We start from the raw sequence: 20094 nt of genomic DNA, 5'->3' as shown, positions 1-20094 counted from the left end.
AGCTACAGCTATGGTGGAAAGCCCACATGGTAGCACAATGACCACCTTATTCAGAGTGGCCAAAGGTTTTCTAAAGCAGCTCTTTGACAGCAGTAGGATTTATGTGATGCAGGGTAATTCCAGTAGCAACAAGTAGGATTTATGGGATGCAGGGCAATTCCAGCACTGCGCTTTCTTCCTCACACAATCTTCACATCAGGTGGCCAGCCAGACTCCCAATTTTGATATGGGCCAATTCATTAAAACATTAAGCTTCCACTGGGAAGCAAAGCACTCAGCAAAGACTGCTGCTCTAGCCTGCTCCACATTAGCAGCATGCTGGCAGCTCTAAGCATCTCAGTTTAATTTTTCTGCCATTTTTTTTCCTCCATGCACCTCCCAAGTATCTACCTCATCTCTAAGGAGTTTTGGAGGAGGGAAACAACTGTAAATATTTCTGTAGGCTCCAAAACAGAATTCCCTAACAATTTAGCAAAGCTTCAAACAAGACATTCCTCCCTCTGGAAGGTGCAAGGGGCTTTGACAGGAAGCAAAGGCCCACACATTTCACTGTCTTGATCTCCATGAGAACAGATGCTGTTCGTGTTACATCTGCCCCAGCTCAGACTGTCAAACCCCAGCCAGAGTTGCCAAGTGTGAAATACTTCCTACGATACACACACAAGTAGTACATTCAGTAGTCCTGTCAGGCTCTCCCTCAGCCTAGCTGGCATCCAGCATGTACAAGATGTGCAACCTGTTAATGACAGCTGCTCACAGCCACCATCATTGCTTCCAGTGCATGTCAGACCACGGGGCTTCCCCACTTCTTTTCAACCCACAGAGCAACACCTGGAGCAGAAAGTGAGTGGCCCAATATTGGAACCAGCAGAACACCTACATCCTTCTCCACTACTGCTTCTGAGTATTAAGCTCCCACTCTCAGCTTGTAACAGAAAAGCCTCATCTCAGCCATTAGCAACATAACCTTGCATTTTGTACTCTTGTATTTCACCTCATTTCTCCTGTATTAGCCTTCAAAATTGCCTACTCTCCCCTATAGGATATCCCAGTCCTCCCCTGTATCAACAATGCCTCCAGTTTTGGATAAGCAGCCAATTTCATTAGCACATCCATTTTGGTGTGCCAAGATCATTAATAAAACCTGGGCCCAGGACCAGCCTCTGGGAAACTCTCGTAAGTTCTTATAATTTCTGTACTTATCTCCATCTTAACTAATAACTCACCATGCAGCACTGTAGCAAATGGATTACTGGAGTCCAAAGCAATCAGTTTGAATGCATTTAGTGTGACATCCAACCTGCCAGCAGGGTAGAGGAGGTCCCAGTGTGTAAAAGCATCCAAAATTCATTTCAGAAGTGCCTGGGGAGCTCTAGATCCCAACATCCATCCCAATCTACATAATAATGTTCTGTGGATAGTTAATGTCAACAGTCAGAATTTGCATCTTACTTCAAATCAAAATTTGCCTGACATCATCTTGGAGCCACTAGATCTTGTTACATCTTTGCTCCATCAAAAACTCTTAATTCCTCTTCCCCAAGCAAAGCGCAAGCAGACAGTGAGCAAACAGCCTTATGTCTCCTCAGAGCTGCACAAAGGGGCTCACAGGGCACCCAGCACCCCCAGCTGCCCCGTGGATTTCCTGTCAACCTGTTCCACGCTCCGTGTCTTGGGTGAGCCGCTGTCCTCCGAGCTTGCAGTGCTGTCCCAGCCCGAGGCCCCTGAACATACAGGTAAAGGAAGGCTCCCTGCAGCCGTGCCCGGTGTTTCCAGATGCCTCCAGCTGCACTATTGCCTGCTATTGCTGGACACCACACTCCAAGGGGCCACATGCCCCCGGGGCCCCACCTCTCACAGACCAAGAAGACTCAGGACTTGCTTCCCCAGAGAGTTCTGCCCACACCCCACCTCGCCCACAGCCTCGCAGGAGTTGTGCCTGCCCCATTTTTCCAGCGCACCGCCAGCCCAGCAGGTTGGCTGGCTCCTTCAGCAGCGCAGCCAGTGCTGTGAGCGGCTGCCATGGGCTGGGAGGGCACCAAGCCGCTGGCTCACGGGCTGCTCCTCTGCTGGCCCCGGGAGAAGGGCTGGGTGCTGGGGGCAGGGGCCAGGTGATGCCTAGAGAAGGGCTGTCGCCCGCTCCACGGACCGGGAACCCCCGTCTGGTCTTCGGGAGAGCAGGCATGGGCCCAGCCCGCGGCACTGAGGCAGGAGGCCGGTGTGGCGAGTGGCCGTAGTGAGGGCATGCCCCGGGAGAGAAACCCCAACAGGGCCGGGTTATGAATGATAACCCCATCCACGGCCGGCGCTTTGTCTCCCGCCTCTGGCCCTCTCCGAGGGCAGCGAATGCCCGACGCAGCCATTTCAACGCAGCGAGGGCTGCCGTGACCGGGCACCCCCCAGAGCTCTCGTTGCCATCCGCCTTCAGGGCCGAGGGCATCGCCCTGAGCCTGCCGCCACCGCGCCGAATTCGGCCCGCGGGACCGCCAGTCCCGCCGCAGCCCCCCGTCCGCAGCGCGGCCGCCGAACCCCGCCGCTAGGCCCCTCCCTCCCTCGGAAAGAAACCACATCAGGAAAGTATTCGGGGTATTTTTAGCGGCTTTTAATGCGATTTCGCAGCTGGAAGCGGGAGGGGCCTCCCCGCGCCGCCCGGACCACCGCGAAGGGCCGGCCCGCCGCCGCGCGAGTGCCGCCAGCAGGGGGCGCGCGCGCGCCGCCGCCGGGGCGGTGCGGCGGCCACGTCGGAGGGCGCGCGGGGCCGCCCCGCGCCGAAGGGCCCGGGATGCGCGGGGCTCTGCGGGCCCGGGAGAGCGCGGGGGGCGGCGGGGGTGGGGAGGGGGGGAGCGGCGGGGGCCGTGCGGCTGCTGGAGCCATTAGCGCGGGGCTGGCGCGGCCGAAGGCCGGGCTTGGAGCTCCCTCCCCCTGTCCGAGCCCCGTCCCGGGGACGTCATGGGAGGGAGGTATAAAATTTCAGCGTCGGGGCCGGGGGAGCGGCAGTGTGCGCGGGCGGGCCGGTGTGGAGCGGTGTCGGTGCACGGACCAGGGCACGGCGGCCAGCGGAACACACGGGCGCAGCGGACGGCTCGGCGGCAGCGCTCCCGGCTGGGAGAGAAGAGCCGCGGTGCCGCGCTCCCGGGCGCCGAGGGCCGGGCACCGGGCGATGTAGGGCGCGGGGCCCGGCGGGGGCATGAATGGTGCAGCGAGAGGGGCGGGCGCGGCGCTCCCCCCGCGGCGGCGGGGCGGCGCGGGCCGCTGACACGTGCGGCGGCGCGGCGCGGCGGGGCGCCCCCTGCTCCGCGGGGCGCGGGGCGGCGCATGGGGAAGGAGCGCGGCCCGGCGAGGCACGGCGCCTGCCGCTTCTCCTTGCGGAGCGCTGCCAGCTCTTCCTGGAAGTCCTGAGTCGCGCACGGCGCAGTGAGTTCATGCACCTCCTCGCCAAGCCTCAGCCTGCGGGTTCTGGGGAGGCTGCCGCCAGCACACCGCCCAGTCCCCCGCGCCCTCTCGCCGCCGCTCAGGGGTCTCTCCCGGAGGCCCCCGCCGCCGCCCCCTCGCACATGAAGATGTACGTGCAAAGGGCTCTGGTACTGCTCTCCCTGCTGAGCTTCGCTACCGTGAGCCTCTCGCTGTCCTCCTGCACCACCTTGGACCTGGACCACATCAAGAAGAAGAGGGTAGAGGCCATCCGAGGGCAGATCCTGAGCAAGCTGCGGCTCACCAGCCCCCCGGAGACCGTGGGACCAGCCCATGTGCCCTACCAGATCCTGGCCCTCTATAACAGCACTCGCGAGCTGCTGGAGGAGATGGAGGAGGAGAAGGAAGAGAGCTGCTCTCAGGACAACACCGAGTCCGAATACTATGCCAAAGAGATTCATAAATTTGACATGATCCAGGGCCTCCCCGAGCACAGTAAGTGCGGGGCTCCCCCCGTGCCGGTCGGGGTGCCGCGCCCGCGGGGCAGACTGCCCGGGATGCCGGGTGCGGGGGAGGGGCGGCCAGCCGGGCCCGAGGGGCGCCGGGCCCCCGCGGAAGGGGCCGCTTCCCCGGCGGGGCGGAGGCGGGCGGGGGGCGCGTCTCCGCCTGGTCGTGCTCGGCTACGGAGGTGAGCGGGAGCCTCGGGGCGCTCGGGACGGCGCGGGGCTTGGCCGGCAGTGGGGACGGTGGGTGGCAGGGTCCGGGAGCCACATCGGCCCAGGCCCCGGCCGGCAGCAGCGAGCCAAGCCCGTGTCTAGAAACCCATGCCTAGAGCCTTGACATCAGGACAAGGCGGGGAGGGGAAGCCGTGCGGGTGGCGGGGTGAATGCTGTGCACCGGGCTGGGAGACGGCGCAGGTCTGGTGTTTGGGTGTCGGCAGGTAGAAGATCTACTCCCTGCTGAAGCTCCAGCGCCTGCCGCAGAGATACAGGCAACTGTCCGGTCCGTGCAGCACCGGCGCCCGCAGTAGAGAAGGTGGAGAGGCACTTGCTGAAGAGACTCCTGCTTGGAGGACACTGATGAAGGTGTTAGTCAGATAGTGTGAGCGTTCAGACAGCAAGCAGAAGACAACAGGGATGCTGAGCAGGTGTAAAGCTGACAGTGATGCCGAATGGACCCTCACGGCAACAAAAGGAGGGAACATGACATGAGGAAACATGACAGATGTTGAGCAGGTGTGGAGCAGATGATGAGCAGGCCCAGATGTGGACACTAAACAGATTCAGGTGCAGAAGCTGAGCAGATACAAAGACAGAGACTGAGCAGACATGAACCGAAAGCAGACTGCAGATGCTGAGCACATGTAGGCACAAGCAGTCATTTTGGTTTGTTTAGGATCCCTTGGAATTGGAAAATGCAGTCATACCACTATCCAGGGTGTTCTCCTGTGATGTTGTTCCGTCCTGGGGACAAGATTTGAACAGCAGCAGTTCTGGGGAGGAGCTGTGACTTGGTGCAGGCAGTCTCAGAATGCAGTTACTCTGCCAGGTTTATGTTAATCTTGACATATGATGAGCTGGAATAAGCTACAATGTGGTAATGCAACAAATTTTACTTAATCTCTAGCAGACTGCATTCCGTATGTTTATATGATTAGCTCTTAGCTCAGGAGACACTGAGATTCTAGGAACAGAAAGAGCAAAGGCTACCTGTATTTCAGCATTTTTGACCTACTGAAGTGTCATTTATGAAATTATAAACTTATATGGGAAAACCAAGTGTCTGCAAAATAGTGCAGGGGGGAAGGAAATGGGGAAAACAAAGCACAACAGTGGCAAACAAAGTTAGGGGTGTGGATTTGGCTAAAATTGAGGAGAAAGTGGAATGAAGAAACAGTGCATGAAAATGAGTGATGAACAGGGATTGCGGCTTTGGGAGAATTCCTGTAGAAATGAATGATCCTGTCCCATGTCCCCATAGGACACTGGGACAGTGGGTTCAAAAGACCAAGTAGTGCTGTGATTAAATTTCTGGGAGTGGGCAGTGTAGATACCACCACACAGAGAAAGAGGGGAGTGTAATTTAGTCACACTGGGGGAGACTAGCTCCAGACAGATTGTGGTGGCAAGAGACACACTCTTTTTGAAGCCTGGGGAGTTTCACCACTTACACCATGGCTCAGTTTGGCCCCGCATCTTCTGAAGTGGCTGGTGTTCAACTTTCCCATGACTCTGTCACTGTGCCAGGTGGTGATCTAAGAGCATAGAGCATGCTCTGAGCCAAAGTCAGTCTCCTGGGGGGGTGGAGGGGAAGGGGAGGACTACTCCATTGAAGGAACTGCAGTGATGATACAGACAAGTCTGAAATGTGTGCACACTCACACAAACTATTCTAGCCCCGGACTATCAAGTGTCATATTGGCTCATAGAACCCATCCTTTTCAAAGATGCAAGGCTCAAAAGTGTGGAGATCTGAGGAGCAAAAAAAGCAGGGAGTAGAGCCAAGTTCTCCATTCCTTCTCTGAGCTGCCTGGTGACTCACAGCATGGTCTTTTCCCCTGTGCCTCACAGGTACACTGCCTGAATTAAAAGTGATTTTCTTTCAGAGAATAACTCACTTTTGACCACCCATTCACTTCAGAGATCTCAAAAAACTCAGGTGGATGAGACCCCCTTAACTACTGACTTGGTTATGTTCAAGCTTGGGAAGCATCTGCAACAGTCCTGCAAATAGCTTTTTGCTTATCTTCCTGACGGAAAAACAGATGCCATTTTCCAAGGCAGCTTGAGAGACAAGGCAATTAAAGTCATGGTTCACTAGGGCCAAGCATCTGTTCCCTCCAAACCTGCCACCTGCTGAGTTCCAGATGGATCAACTTTTTTCTCTAAAGTTATGCAGCTTTGGCATGAAACATCTTGGTGTTTCAGGGGTTTAATAGAGATTGAGGCAATACCTGCTCACAGACAGCCTTCTCATCAAATTTGAACTGCACACCCATCAGCCTTCCTGGAGCTTGCCGGAAACAACAGCTTTTTCTGCTGGATCTAGCAGCATGTGGTGAGCCTGCACCTCACTCAGAGCAGTGGTAGGAAGGTGGAAGCTCCCAAAAGAACCTGCTCTCTATCACATTATCTACATACAGAGGCTACTGGTCTCATTTTTGGTGCAGTGAACAGCCCTGGGCTGTCAACTGCACAGTAACAGCAGGGTCCTCATGTTGTGAGGATATGTCATAGCAGACATAGCCTGACGTGGGTGCACAGGGTGTTGCTGATTCCTGGTCTCCAGGCTTGGTTACTGCCACTGAGAATTGTGGACTGTGATAACTTGTTGCCTCCAGGCTTTGTTCTGTGCTGGTGGTGAACGGATCTGGATTCCAGTGTGATTAACACATCTCAGCTGGGTCTGGACCAAATTCCCTGAAAAATCCCCTTGCTCCCTTTGCCTGTGACCTCTTGCAAAAAAGTACTTTGCCCCAAAGCCGTCAAGTTTCCTGGGAGTGAGGCCTCTATCCTGAACCCCACGCTATGAGAAACAGACTCCAGCCTCACAGGGCTTAGAGTGAAACACACAACACAGCTCCATTTCAGCATCACAGAGGGCTTGTTCCCAGGGTACAAAGGAAACATGAAGCTTTTAGGGAAGGGAGAAGAGTTATTACTGTTTTCACTGGGAAGGTCTCCCAAGACCAGCATCTTGAAGGTGAAGTCAGTAGAAAGCATGTGGCTTGCTTTCTTTCACAGCAGGTGAAATACAATAGATGTAATGTCTTACCACCATGGCTGTCTAATTTAGCCAAAAACATTAAGGTGATGATAACACATTAGTTGTCTCTCATCAATTTGTGCTGTAGGACTATATCTGCAGCCTCTAAATAGATTGTCAGATAAAGCACTGCTGTTGGAAACATACTGAGCTAGACTGACCAGTGGTCTGATGCAAAAGCACTTTTCTGATGATAATTGGGACACCCCTTACGGCCAGGCAGTCAGGTCTGAAATGAAAGGGCAGGTTGTTAACAGCACTATTAATAGGGCTAGGCGTGCAAAGCAGCTTCAGGGGCTATTGAAACCTATCTGCCTACATTTAGGACACAGAAGAGTAATCAGTGTTAGACTTCAGCTAGGAAGATGTCTTTGGGCACTTAATGAGAACTTGGGTTTTTGCTGGGCTTTTCTGCAGCATCAAACCTTGAATTGGTTACAAGGCTGGAGTCCCCACAGTAGGTGTTTGTGTGTGGCTGGGGGTACTCTTTGTGTGGCAGGGTTTTTGGGCTGAGCAGGCCAGCTTGTGCCTGCAGTGGGGTCTGGCCTCGTGGGATTCATGAACCTCCTCAGTAACAGCTGGAGACTTGTATGGGAATGCTCTTCTGTTCAGTAGTACTAATGACAAAAACTCCTCCAATTAAAGCTCAATGTCAGCATCTGGTTGTTAGCTTATTGAGTACAATTTCAGCACCCTAAAAACACATCTTTGAAAACTGGCAGGGTCCTACTTGCTGAATTTGTGTGTAGCACAAGAGAAGGACCTTCATCTCCATTGGCATGAGTATACATCAGTGTTGCTGAAATCAGAATTTGGCATGGGAGGTGGACCTCTGCACTCAGGTGCCGTTTAACACTATCCCATTTTCAGAAGCTGTTTCTCAGGGGAGATAGTGATGGTGGGCTCAAAAGAAGGGTCTGCAGGACTTCAGGAATGTAACTTGAAGGTTGTTCCAGTTAGGGCTTCTAGCCTATTTGTCACAGGCTGGAACTGTGTAGTCTGGGAGCAGAAGTTTATCTTTCTCTTTTCTCTTTTGATAGTTTCTCTCATGTCTTTTGATAGTTTTTCTTTCTGTGTGTTTGTTAAGAAGCAACTTAAATACCAGCAGATATAAGAGCCTCCTGCTGTACTGGACAACAGTCAGAGGTCATCTGAGAGGCTCTGCAGGGCTGCAAACAAACCTGCATGTAGACATAGAGCAGGAACTTCTGTTTCCTGTCTGCAGGAAGCTTCCATGAGCTTCCTTCAAGGCTAGAGCCTTGAAGGCTAACAAGGTCAATAGGAGAAAAATGACAGCAACAACAAAGACCTCCATGAGACCAAAATGGTCCCTTCAACAAGAGTGTTACTTGCTCTTAAGGACTCTGTTTTGGACCTTAAAGGTTTTACCTCCTCTATTTTGAGGCATCTATGAAATGTGTTTTTCTGTTCAGCAGGCACACATGGAAGCAGAAAATTGCTGTATTATTTCCTGCCCATGTGTGTGATCTCCACAGGCTCAGTACTATTCATGAATTCCTTCTCCAGTTCATGAGTGAGAACCATTTTTAAACCCCAGTTGTTTCAGTACACATTGGATAATCACTGCCTTAAAGAGTCCTTGACACCTCATGCTTTGTGTTTTTTGACACTGGGTGGCTTCCACTCTAGGAGGCAATATCAAGATTTGTAAAACTAAGATTCAGCAGCAATGGGATCACTTAATACGTGGCTTCATGTCTCCATCATGAGCAGAATAACAGCATCCTAACTGTTGAGAATAGCCCCCACTAACTGTGAGGTTGTCCCACTGCCTGGCCTGGGGTTGTCATCTTGGATGCAGCCAACTCACGAGTATTAGCAACATTTGATGAGCAGAGTTAGAAGACATGATAATAAACATACTGTGGTTGATCTCTACTGATTCTTCATCTCGTGGCATTGAAATAATGATGGCAGTAGTGGGAATGTTTGCAAAATGTTGCAATGTAAATCAAATTTGAATGAATTCATCCAGTGTTATCTTGAGCTAGATAGCCGTGTTTCACAGGTTTGCAAGATTTTTGCAAGATGTTTGAATTGAAAGTTGTTTGAATGACACGTCTCTACTGGAAAGCTCTTTCTCAAATAATATTTATTTGAGATCCTGCCTCTCAGAGATGTGGTTCTCAGTGTTTCTATGTTTCTTTCTCCTAGACGAGTTGGGCATTTGTCCAAAAGGTGTCACCTCCAATGTGTTCCGCTTTAATGTGTCGTCAGCAGAGAAGAACAGCACCAACCTATTCCGGGCTGAGTTTCGGGTGCTGCGCGTGCCCAATCCAAGCTCCAAACGCAGTGAGCAGCGCATTGAGCTCTTCCAGGTGAGTGTTCTTATCACCTTCCCCAGTGTCTGAGCCCAGAATAGCTTGACTCCTTAATGGGTGTCTCAACTGGTACATGCAGAGCCATAGAAGAGAGAAGAAAGTGCATGCTGTAACCCAGGCTTCTTCCACCATATGCAGTGATACAGTCACCTTCCTTTCCTTTTACAATGTGGTGCTGCTTTTTCCCACTTGGGAAACCCCATGACAGAAGGGGAGCCCCTCATCAGTGGAGCAGCTCTGGCCCATGTCACATCATGTGTAGGACCCTTGGCAGTTTGATGCCTTTGACTGTTGCAGTACAATTGGTACTAATCCAATGGATGGAGCTCTCTGTCTTGTCACTGATTTACTAGAAAAACAGTGCTTGCTTTTAGTGTTCCTTTCACCAGCAGCTTCCCAGAAGCACAATCCAGATACTTATCTGGAATTTTCTTTGAATTTAGGGACTGATAGAGTAAGGTCTGGTTCATGCTTGTAAGTGTCAATAGGCTGAACTGGACCACCTCATGATACAGCTTAGCATCTCAGCTTAGCAGCACACTCCCACAGGCTCATGTCTGTCCACTTTTCCGTAAGAGTGCAGCTAAAATTGTCTTTGGATGGTAGTTCTTGAGGACTTCCTGGAATCCAGCATCAAAGGTCAGAGCAATTCTCCACCGGATGACACAACTGACAAGGAGATGATCTCAGAGCTTCTCCATAGGTTCAGTGGTCTGTGGAGTCAGCCTGGCGTCTGCAGGAAGGACCACCTTGAATATGCCGTGGTTGTCTGTCTGGAAGTGGGACGAGATGTCAGAGCAGAGGCAGAGGTCTCCAAACCTGAACAGCCCTGGTGTGTTTTGACAAAAGTTGAAGAGCGTAGGACACAGTGAGAACTCAAAAAATTGGCTTCCTGGGCAGGTGACTTGTGGCAAGATGCTGTATTTACCACTGGTGGTTCTACTCTTAAGTCCAGATCCATGTTCCACAGGTGTATACAAAAACAAACCTATCCATTAAATGAATTGCTGTGTGCTTCTGCCTCTATATGTGTGCCCCCAAAACAACTCTGAACTGAGAGAGGTGGGCTGCTTAGGACACAGAAATAAGCATGGTGTAGATCTCTGGAGTTCAAGCTGGTTGTGAAGCAGGGTATTCCTGGTGTCTCACTTGCCAAGACTCAACCTTCTAAATTAGATTTTAGCAAGTTGTGAGAGAAAAAAGACTGAAGGCTATTCCTTCCTTCTGCATGGTACTCGCTGATTTTTTCTGCCACTCCTTCTGACACAGATCCTCCGACCAGATGAGCACATAGCGAAGCAGCGGTACCTCAGTGGCAGGAACGTGCAGACACGAGGCTCCCCTGAGTGGCTGTCCTTCGATGTCACCGAGACCGTGCGTGAGTGGCTTCTGCACAGAGGTAGGGGTCTTAGCTGGTCTGGGTGTCAAGGCATCCATAGAAATGGGGATCAATGTTTGCAGAAATATCTTGCTGCCCCCCTTGTTCACAGAGAGGACAGGTTCTTTCAGTGTGAGGACAAGCCTTCCTCCAGAAAGCTTCCTCAGTGCGTGACATTTGCTAGATTCCTGGCTCTTTCCTGGAGGCCCCACCATGAAGCTCTGTGGGCTGAGTCAGAACAAGGATTTGCTCCCTGGAGGAAATTCTTTGCAACTAATCCCAGAGGGGACCCCTCTAAGTGATCATAGAAAATGACAACTGCTTTGCTTAAATTTTCATGTGAATTAAAGCAAATGTAGTATGGGAAAAAGCAGCAGTTTATTTAGCTGTGTACAGCTTGTCAGGTATAAAGGTGAGGAAATACCAGAGGCTGACACACCTAGACAGATGGAGGCTTTAACACTGCAGAAAACATACCTCTGCTACTGCTGGACAGCCCAACAGATAGTTATGGGGCAGTTCCCAGCAAGAACACTGACCCCATTCACAGCTGGAGCATACGGCATCGTGACTCATGGCTGGATTGGCCTCACAGATAGAAGCTAGGTGCCACTGAAGATTGGAATGCAGGTACTGGCAAGCAGCTGCTCCCTGGAAGGGTAAGCTGTGAGCCTGCAGGCTCCTCCTATTTCAAGCAATCTACGTTGTGTCCTGATGGCTGAAGTTCAGAGCTGGAACTGCAGCACACTAGCTGACAAGACATCACAGAGTATATATAGTGCCGAGGAAAAAAGGTGCTAGGCACCTTGTCAATGCCCCAGGAAGCCAGATGTTTTAATTCATGGCACAACATAAAAAAGGAGCTTTCATAAGAGTCTTATGTTCCTGTAGTCAGGCCCACACAGCATGACTGGTCCAGGAAGTTATTATGAAAGTAGATTTGCCTCTGGAAAGTCTGTGTGACTTAGACTGCTAGCAGTTCAACAAAACAGAAGGTTGCAGCTGCTGAGAAAAATGCGTCCAGTAAAATTACTTGTCCATATCCAACTTGCTTATTTTCAGATTTCTTCTTCAGACACTAAGCAGAAGCCAAATAATAGGTACTGAGGATGGCAAAACCGATTTAAGAGACCAAAAGCCAGCTCTTCAAAAAACTTGTTTTCCAGCAAAGTTCCTTGAAGCTCACATATGTTTTTGGATGCTGAATAGCCTAAAAAAAGTAACAAGAAGCACCCTTCTTACCTCTCCAGAAAGTTCCCTTTAGCAAGAGCAAGGCTTTTGGCAAAGGTGAAGCTAGTGGATTTTTCTTCCTATTCTCCCCAAGGCAGCATCTGTTCCTCAACTCTGTTAACATCCCTGACTTTGAAACCAACCCATTGTCTAGGAGTTAGCACAGCATGTGTAAAACTTCCTTAAAACTTCCTTATGCCAGGAGCTGTCCTAGCTGAGAAAGGCTGTTTCTCACAGAGTCATCTTCTTTGCAGAGTCCAACCTTGGTCTGGAAATTAGCATACACTGTCCTTGCCATACTTTTCAGCCCAATGGGGACATCTTGGAGAATCTGCATGAAGTCCTGGAGATCAAGTTCAAAGGTGATAAAAAGCTGGGTTAGGGGAGGCTGTTGGGGAAGGGAAAGCTTCAAGCCATATAATGAGGTCTTGCTTTGTGTATTCAAGCACTTTACATTGTGTAACATTTGTCCTTTAAAACATACACATCTGGGTTTGTGTATTCATTATATGGGTATATCCACTATACACATAGGTTACAAAAAGAAGTAAGGACAGGCTGGGTGGGTTTGTATGAGTGCCTGCAGAAAGGAATATTTTTATATTTCAGCATCTCTCTGGGAAGTTCAACTTCATGCCTTCTCAGATTTCCATAGAGCCTCTACTTTCCAGTTAGGGTGACTGAAACACAAGGAAGTTAGGCATCCTGTGTGAGGTGGCTCAGAGAGTCAGTGGCTTGGCTGGCCTAAGAAGTAGAAACCTCCTGGCTTACAGCCTTGGGCAGCAGCCACTGGCCCCCATAGGCTCCATTTCTGAGGCTGTTCTGCAGAGTGCCAATTATCTGACATCTTCTTTAAGCCATTCATCTTCCTGCCTATCCTGGGACTGATGCCAGGAGTGAGTGGGATGGATTAATGGCCCCACCAGCAGTTTGCAAATGGTAAAACAGGTGGCCAATAAGCCTCTATTTCAGGCCTGCAACAGGCAAATTCACCAGAAATAAGGGGGTCTCTGTGAGGGAAGAAGTAAGTAGATATGGTGTCTGAACCTGGTTCAAGAGTAAGCATGAGAGTGTTAAATGTATTGAAAGGTCTTGTTGCATCCTCCACTTCCATGCTGATTTCTTCTTTGTGGATCCTGTTTTTCTGAAGGCATTGACAGTGAGGATGACTACGGCCGTGGGGACTTGGGACGCCTGAAAAAGCAGAAAGACTTGCATAATCCCCACCTCATCTTGATGATGTTACCCCCACATCGACTGGAGAGCCCCGTTTTGGGAAGCCAAAGAAAGAAGCGGGCCCTGGATACCAATTACTGTTTCCGGTAAGTGAGAAACCTGCTTGGATCTATGCCTGAGCTGGGCAGGCCTGGCGAGACTCCATGCCACTGGAAAAGGCAAAGCCCTCCAAGGGGGTTGTGGGTCACCATGGGGCCAGAAGGGCCACTGGCCAGTTCAGCAGAGGTGCTGTGTGCTTCTGGCAGTGCCAGTGGTTCAAAGAGACCCGCGAGCACCTTCCCAGAACACAGGCTGTGCAGGGCAGCAGCCCCATGCCAGCTGCTGGAGCAGCCGGGTGCTGCCTCACAGGGGTGGTGGGAAAGGCGCCTGCCAGCAACACGAGCAGCGCCTGGCTGCTGAGCTGCCACTGTTGCCTGGCTGTGCCGCTCCTGGCACTTGGCACACGCAGCCACCATGTCCCACCAGCACTGCTGGTACGAGTCCTGTTCAGGAAGCTGCATCTCACAACTGCATGCAAGGCCCCCCTGTTGATTCACTGTGTTTCACTACTGTGTTTCAGGAACCTGGAGGAGAACTGCTGCGTGCGTCCTCTGTACATTGACTTCCGACAGGACCTTGGCTGGAAATGGGTCCATGAGCCTAAGGGCTACTTTGCTAACTTTTGTTCAGGCCCTTGTCCGTACCTTCGCAGCGCAGACACCACTCACAGCACGGTACATCCAGTATATTATCCTGCCTGTGTCTGTGATCCGGCTTGTGTCTGTGATTGCCCCTTCCTCCTAAGTCTGATCAGTAGCCAGTCTTTTCAAAGCAGCATAAGCAGTTCAGATCAATATTTGTGAAAAACTTTCCAAGGAAACTGCAGAAAAAAGGCTGGGTGGCTCAGCAGGGAAAATATGCTTGCTTTGGAATCAGTACTGAATCTGCTTTTGAGCAAATCTTGAGGAGAAAGATGCTGTTGTCTCTTGGATAAGATGTGAAACAGCAGGACTGATGGTTTTAGGGTACTTGCTTGGCCACGGCCAATAGTATTAACTGAATTGTTCACATCAAACATCAGTTCTGGTAATTTTCTTCTTCCTGAATTTCTCCTGCAGTTTGCACTGGACAGAGGATTTTTCTACACTCTGTGCCAGGTTGTCATGAAAAACTGTTGTGCAATAGCATGTGCCTGCCATCTGCTCCTAAAGGGGCAGCTATAACTCAAAAGTGCAGGGAAATCCATGTCCATTTCCAGAAGAACACAGCCATTCAGTAAGATCAGCTTTCTCACAGGTATCCTTTCCAGGATAAATATGCATAAATCCTACCTGACCTACAGCAGGGAGGAAACTACTAGGCAATGAGATATTTGAGTGAAAACTTGGCAGAAAGCAAACGTCTTTAGGTAACTTATAGGCATAACCTCTGGTCAGTCTTTGGAAAGAATACAGTCTAAGCCTGGCTAGAGCGGAAATAAAAAAGGTAATAGAATAGCACAGGCATGGGAAAAGTTTCAAGAGGAAAATGTTAAGGATCAGACAGTCCACTGCTGAAGCAGGGGAAAATCCTGTGCTTCTGTCCACAAAAGACAAAAGGCAGCAATCCAGATAATGCAACATCTCACTAGCAAATTGACTTCAGATTTCACTAAAAAAAGCTACTGGGAAAAGCAGATTCAGCTGAAGAACAAATAACTATATAAAGATGGTATTTCAGAAGAGATGCTAACATTTTCTTAACTTGACAGTCTGCATAGCAGTAAGGTTCACTGAAGCTCAAGGACTAATATCAGTGGGAACAGCTGATCTGTGGGAATGAAGAAGTGAACAGATGCTGGGCAGTAAGCACAAGAGAAAGCAAGGGAATGAACAGCTTTGAAAGAGTAATGGGCATGTAGCTTTACCATCTGGTTGTCCTGAGAAGCTCTCCAGAAGGTAACTGGACTGAATCAGTGTGAGAGAAAGGAGACTTTAGAATGACTCGTAATGATCTTAAGCAAGAAAGGAAATGAGCAAGCGTTAAGGTCAGTGAAGTGATTAAAGAAAACTTTAGAACAATATAGCTGCTGACAGCTTGCCAGCCACTTAGGAAAGACATGATGAAAAGAAAACTTCTCACCAGTCTGTTTAACTTGCTGTTGAGTAGTGGCCCCAGAGCACGATACCCTGTGGTACAGCCAGGGGTACTTTGCTTAGGATCCCAGAGTTTCTACCACAACAATAGTGATTACATGGATTTGGATGATAGAACAGGATGTATCCTTGGCATCTCTCATCTCATAAAATACAATGTGCCAGACCCTGTCATTTATATCAGATAAGCACTGAAGAGACCACACTAGAGCAGGTAAGATCATGCTCGTTGCCGAGAAGTGCTCACCCTGGCAAGAAATGTGGCAACTGTTCTGTAGTGGTTACATGGCTGTAGTGTATAGTCATCTGTGGGCTGAGGCCAGCTGGGAGGAAGAATCCAGTGAGGTCCCACAGGACACTGTTCTGACTCCAGTATTATAGTGTAATGACTTGGAGGATGGAGCACAGGGAGAAGGCATCAGACAGTTCAAAGCTGGGAGGGAATTGTGGATACTTGAGAGGACTGGCATCCATCCAGTGCTATCTGAAGATGTTGGTTGAAATAAGCAGCGTGGATATTCTTTCTTCTGGATTCTTCAATAGAATCCAAGACGGCAAGGCCCCAGGCTGGTTACACCCAACCTTGTTAAAAGCAAAAATTGTGACACACTGCTGTACCAAATTAGAGATGAAAGGAGACAACTGCTTGCACTCCTTCAACCCTTAGGCATCAGTCACAGAGAGCAAGGGCATTACAATTAGAAAAAAACTCCAAAATACTCGTAAGAGTCAGGCCAGGGCAGGTGAGAACCTTTAGAAGCAGGCCATGATCAGGAAGCGACAGGGGAGTATTACTCATCTCAGGTAAATACCTTCTGATAAGCATAGTGCAAACACCTAGAGACTTGCTGACTTGGCAGCCCCTTCCTGTCCTCGACCAACTTAAGTGTATTCCTGACCTTGTCATGACATTTACTTTGTTCCTGCAGGTGCTGGGTTTATATAACACGCTGAACCCTGAGGCATCTGCTTCACCCTGCTGTGTTCCCCAGGACCTGGAGCCACTCACTATCTTGTACTATGTCGGGAGGACCCCCAAAGTGGAGCAGCTCTCCAACATGGTGGTGAAATCCTGCAAGTGCAGCTGAAAGGCCCCCTGGCCCACCCAAAGCCAAGGAAAAAACTGTCAGTACCCACTTTCCTGCTCCCAGGCTAACACAAAGAGAATTGGGGGTCAGAGACTACGCGTACTGAGGGCCAAGTGCCAAACCTTGAGAGTCTGGCAGCCCTTGGGGATTTCTTCTGGAACACTCCTTGGTCATCTTGGCAGTGTAATGTTCCTTCTAGGAAGTGCTTTGGTGACACAAAGGCCACACTCTCCAAAATGGCTGGACAGTTGGTACGGAAGAAAAGGATAATGTGGAAGAACTGCTGTGTATCTCGATACTGGGTGGTTGAGATGAGAAAGCAAGAGAATGAGAAAGCAGGTGAAAGGGAGAATGGAAAAGGGGAGATGTTTTCTTTTCTTGCTTTAGCTATCTTAAGACCTCAGCCCTCCCCATTAGCCTGAAGTATTAAAGGTTTTCCCTGTAGGAAGAATCTTTGAAGGTTTCCTTAAAGAAGGAAAATGCACCAAGCAGGGAAGCTGCTAAGAGAAGAAGTGCTCAGAGATACACTTAAGACTTTTGTTCCTCAGAGCTGTGCTCCAGGAGTCCTGCAACTGAAACTGTGTTTACCAAAACCTCTAAGTTCAGTTGACAGATACTGGCTCTTGGGTTCCAAATGCCAACTGCAAGGCTCCCAGTCAGCCTACCAAGGGTGGGCAAATACAAGGAAAGAGGGTGCTGAGTCCATTTTCAGAGGGACTGATGTCTCCATTCAGCTCTTTTACCTTCCTGCAGTTTCTAAGAGATGGTTTCGGGGTCGGGGCAGGAGCATCTGTGGGTGGGTACCTGAATACTGGGCCTATTCATCTGTGATCTGATATACCCTGAGGACCTCTTGTCTGTTGTGGTTTGTGAGGTGCTTTGGGGTGTTCTGCACCTGTTCTGCATGATGACCTAAACTCGGTCTCACCTGCCAAGACTTAAAAAATAGTAATCTCAAAAACTTTGTAAAAAATAAATATTTGGGGGGGTGGGGGGAGATGCAAATTTTTTTCACAAGCAAGTTTTTTGTTGGAGGGTTAGACAATTTGCTGGTTTTAAACTGCTACTGCTAGGGCATACTCAGTCTAAAATTTTTACCCTTTCCAAAATGTTTCTTTAAAAGGACAGAATTTAGGTCAGCAAGAAAATCCCAAAATGGAAATTACTTATTCCCCTCAAAGTACACCTGGTGTAAATATGCCCTGTTCGAACCTAGTCCTTCAGACATGTACATCACCGCTGGCATCTGCTTTTGACAGATTCATGTAAAGCTCCCCTCAAACATAAAACACTTCCAACAATACTGTTTAAATATCCACGGCAGTGCAGCTGCCACTGCTGACAAATGTCCATTTGAAGATACATATGGTCTGCCAGTACAGACCTGTGCATCCAGGTAAATAACACACCCTTCTTCTCATGTACTGATTTGATGCTCATAAAAAAGATTGCAGATGCTGCCCAGGCAAGAAATCAGTGGGTTAAATGGGTTTTTGCAGCCATAGATACCCCCAGAGGTAAAAATCTCTGGTACTGAACACCACATGAGATTCAGAGGCTGTCTGTGACTTGTCAAAACACAGCTACTTAGAAGTCATGTTCTAGAGACCACCGAGGTTCCTCCCAATCAATTCCTGGTCCCCAGCAACGGAGTGTAAAATGACACTTAGCTGGTTAATCACTTGCAGCCAGGGATCTCCATGGTCAGCTCAGAATCCAGCTCTTCCATCAAGCTCTTCACAGTAGTGGCTGCTTCCATATAGCTCGTGTGAGGCTGCCAAACCATGTAAACTCAAATGTCTTAATAAACCATAAACAGCCCTTCCTGAACCATCACCAACTAGATAGAGGTTAGCAAGAGTGGCTCAGAGGAGGCAGACTGCCAACCTGAACAGGGCACACATGCCCTGACAGAGGCACTCCCCAGAGCTTTATCCTTTTCATCTCTCTGGTGTTTCCTGACCTGTGTGATTGGTGTGATGATGAAAGCGCTGATCAGTCCTGCAGCACACTACAGTACTGCCATGTCCTGTGCACCTCTCCATGCCCAGGCTTCCCTGCCACCTGCCCAGGGAGGGAGCAAATAAATGCATTATGGCTACACCACCATGCTGATAGATTGGCCAGTAATTTACTAGCTACACGAATATGTGTGGGAGAAATCCAGATGCCTATTGGCATAGGAATTCTCTCCGATCTCCTTTTAGTAGCAGCCTCAAGGGAGGTTTTGGTTTACAAGCTGCAAGTTCTTTGGTCATTGTTCCTCCTGAGCCCTGGGCTGGCTTTGCTCCCCATCCAACTGAAGGGCTTCCTTGCTAATAAATGGGGAAGCAAGGAGGGGGAGCTGCAAAGGGTTGAGCTAGAAGACTTGCACACTCAAAGTTCTGCGTGGCACTTGGAGCACATCAGAACCACCTATGGATTAACCCTGGCAGCCCCTTGAGATGAGACTGTCTTACTAGCCCTTGTTCACTGCTGCTCCTCAGTGACAGAAAGGGGTGGCAGAAAGACCAAGCCTTTTGCCTCTTGGCAAAGGAGACAAAATGGCAATAGAAAAGAGGGGTGAAGAGTCCTGGGGTGTCCAAGCAGTACAGACACAGCTACACTCATGGGAACAGTAATTTTTCAAATCAGACACATTTCAGTTGCTGCTTTTCTGTTCAGCCTTTCATTTCAGTAACAACATTTGAGAATTAGATTTGTGAGACAAGCTGTGAATTCATTTTCTTAAAATGAAAATATCTTTTCTAGGGGTGTTTTAACTATAATTCAGCAACATACTAGCTACATGGGACTTAATAACAGATTGAATACACTCCTGGGCACAAGTGTACCAAAATGTTTCAGGATACTGTGTGAGAAGGCAGAGGGCAGTTACTCTGCTGTTACTAGCTAGCAAATTGAAGAAGACAATGGGAAAGAAAAAGTGGGATCTTCATTGCCAACACTGAATACAGCTTTCAACAGTTCCCTTTTGTTGTTTTCAGAAACAAACAAAAGCTGATTAAAACAATGCCAGCACAGTTTGTCTCTTTAACAAAGATCAATGTTTAGAAAGAGTGAAAAAACCCTATTCTGCAGTGCCATAAGGCAGATCCTACACAGATGATCAACCAACCACCTGTGCAGCCCCTGTTTCTCTGTGGCAAACGATTATAGTATGCAAAAGGCCTAGACCCAAACTTGAACACCTTGTTTTTCAGGCTGTAGTGCACTGTAGAGCTCTGAGAGGAACACTGCTTCAGTGAGTACAGAATGTACATTTATACCTCAGCTAAGAATGGTCTTTGAGGACTAAATGAGTCTTTGTTGCCTGGGCTTTGAGTTGGATGGCCTCTAGCAATCCCACTGCACTTACATAAAGCCTATCCCTGTTACCACCATGTGAACTCGGATATGCTGCTTGGTGTTTCACCTTTCCATATAACCAACAGACATCAGTACACCCAGAAAGATGGACCGTGCCCAAAAGTAATAAAAGACAAACATACCTGTCCACTCCTCTGGCAACATCACAGCTCTGTTCTGAT

General features: G+C 49.5%; 1 protein-coding gene across 1 annotated transcript; it reads left to right on the top strand.

Annotated features, from left to right (window-relative positions):
• Positions 1-2840: 2840 nt before the first annotated feature.
• TGFB3 (transforming growth factor beta 3) lies at positions 2841-18670 on the top strand. The gene is made up of 7 exons (XM_058858937.1): positions 2841-3906; positions 9352-9515; positions 10788-10917; positions 12381-12488; positions 13277-13448; positions 13922-14075; positions 16406-18670. The coding sequence occupies exons 1-7, from the start codon at positions 3192-3194 to the stop codon at positions 16562-16564; spliced, it is 1602 nt and encodes a 533-aa protein (XP_058714920.1). The 5' UTR covers positions 2841-3191; the 3' UTR covers positions 16565-18670.
• The last annotated feature ends 1424 nt before the right edge of the window (positions 18671-20094 follow it).

Source organism: Poecile atricapillus, chromosome 1, assembly GCF_030490865.1.
Source record: "Poecile atricapillus isolate bPoeAtr1 chromosome 1, bPoeAtr1.hap1, whole genome shotgun sequence".
In the NCBI taxonomy this organism is placed as follows: domain Eukaryota; kingdom Metazoa; phylum Chordata; class Aves; order Passeriformes; family Paridae; genus Poecile; species Poecile atricapillus.
This window is presented reverse-complemented; position numbering and strand designations above follow the sequence as displayed.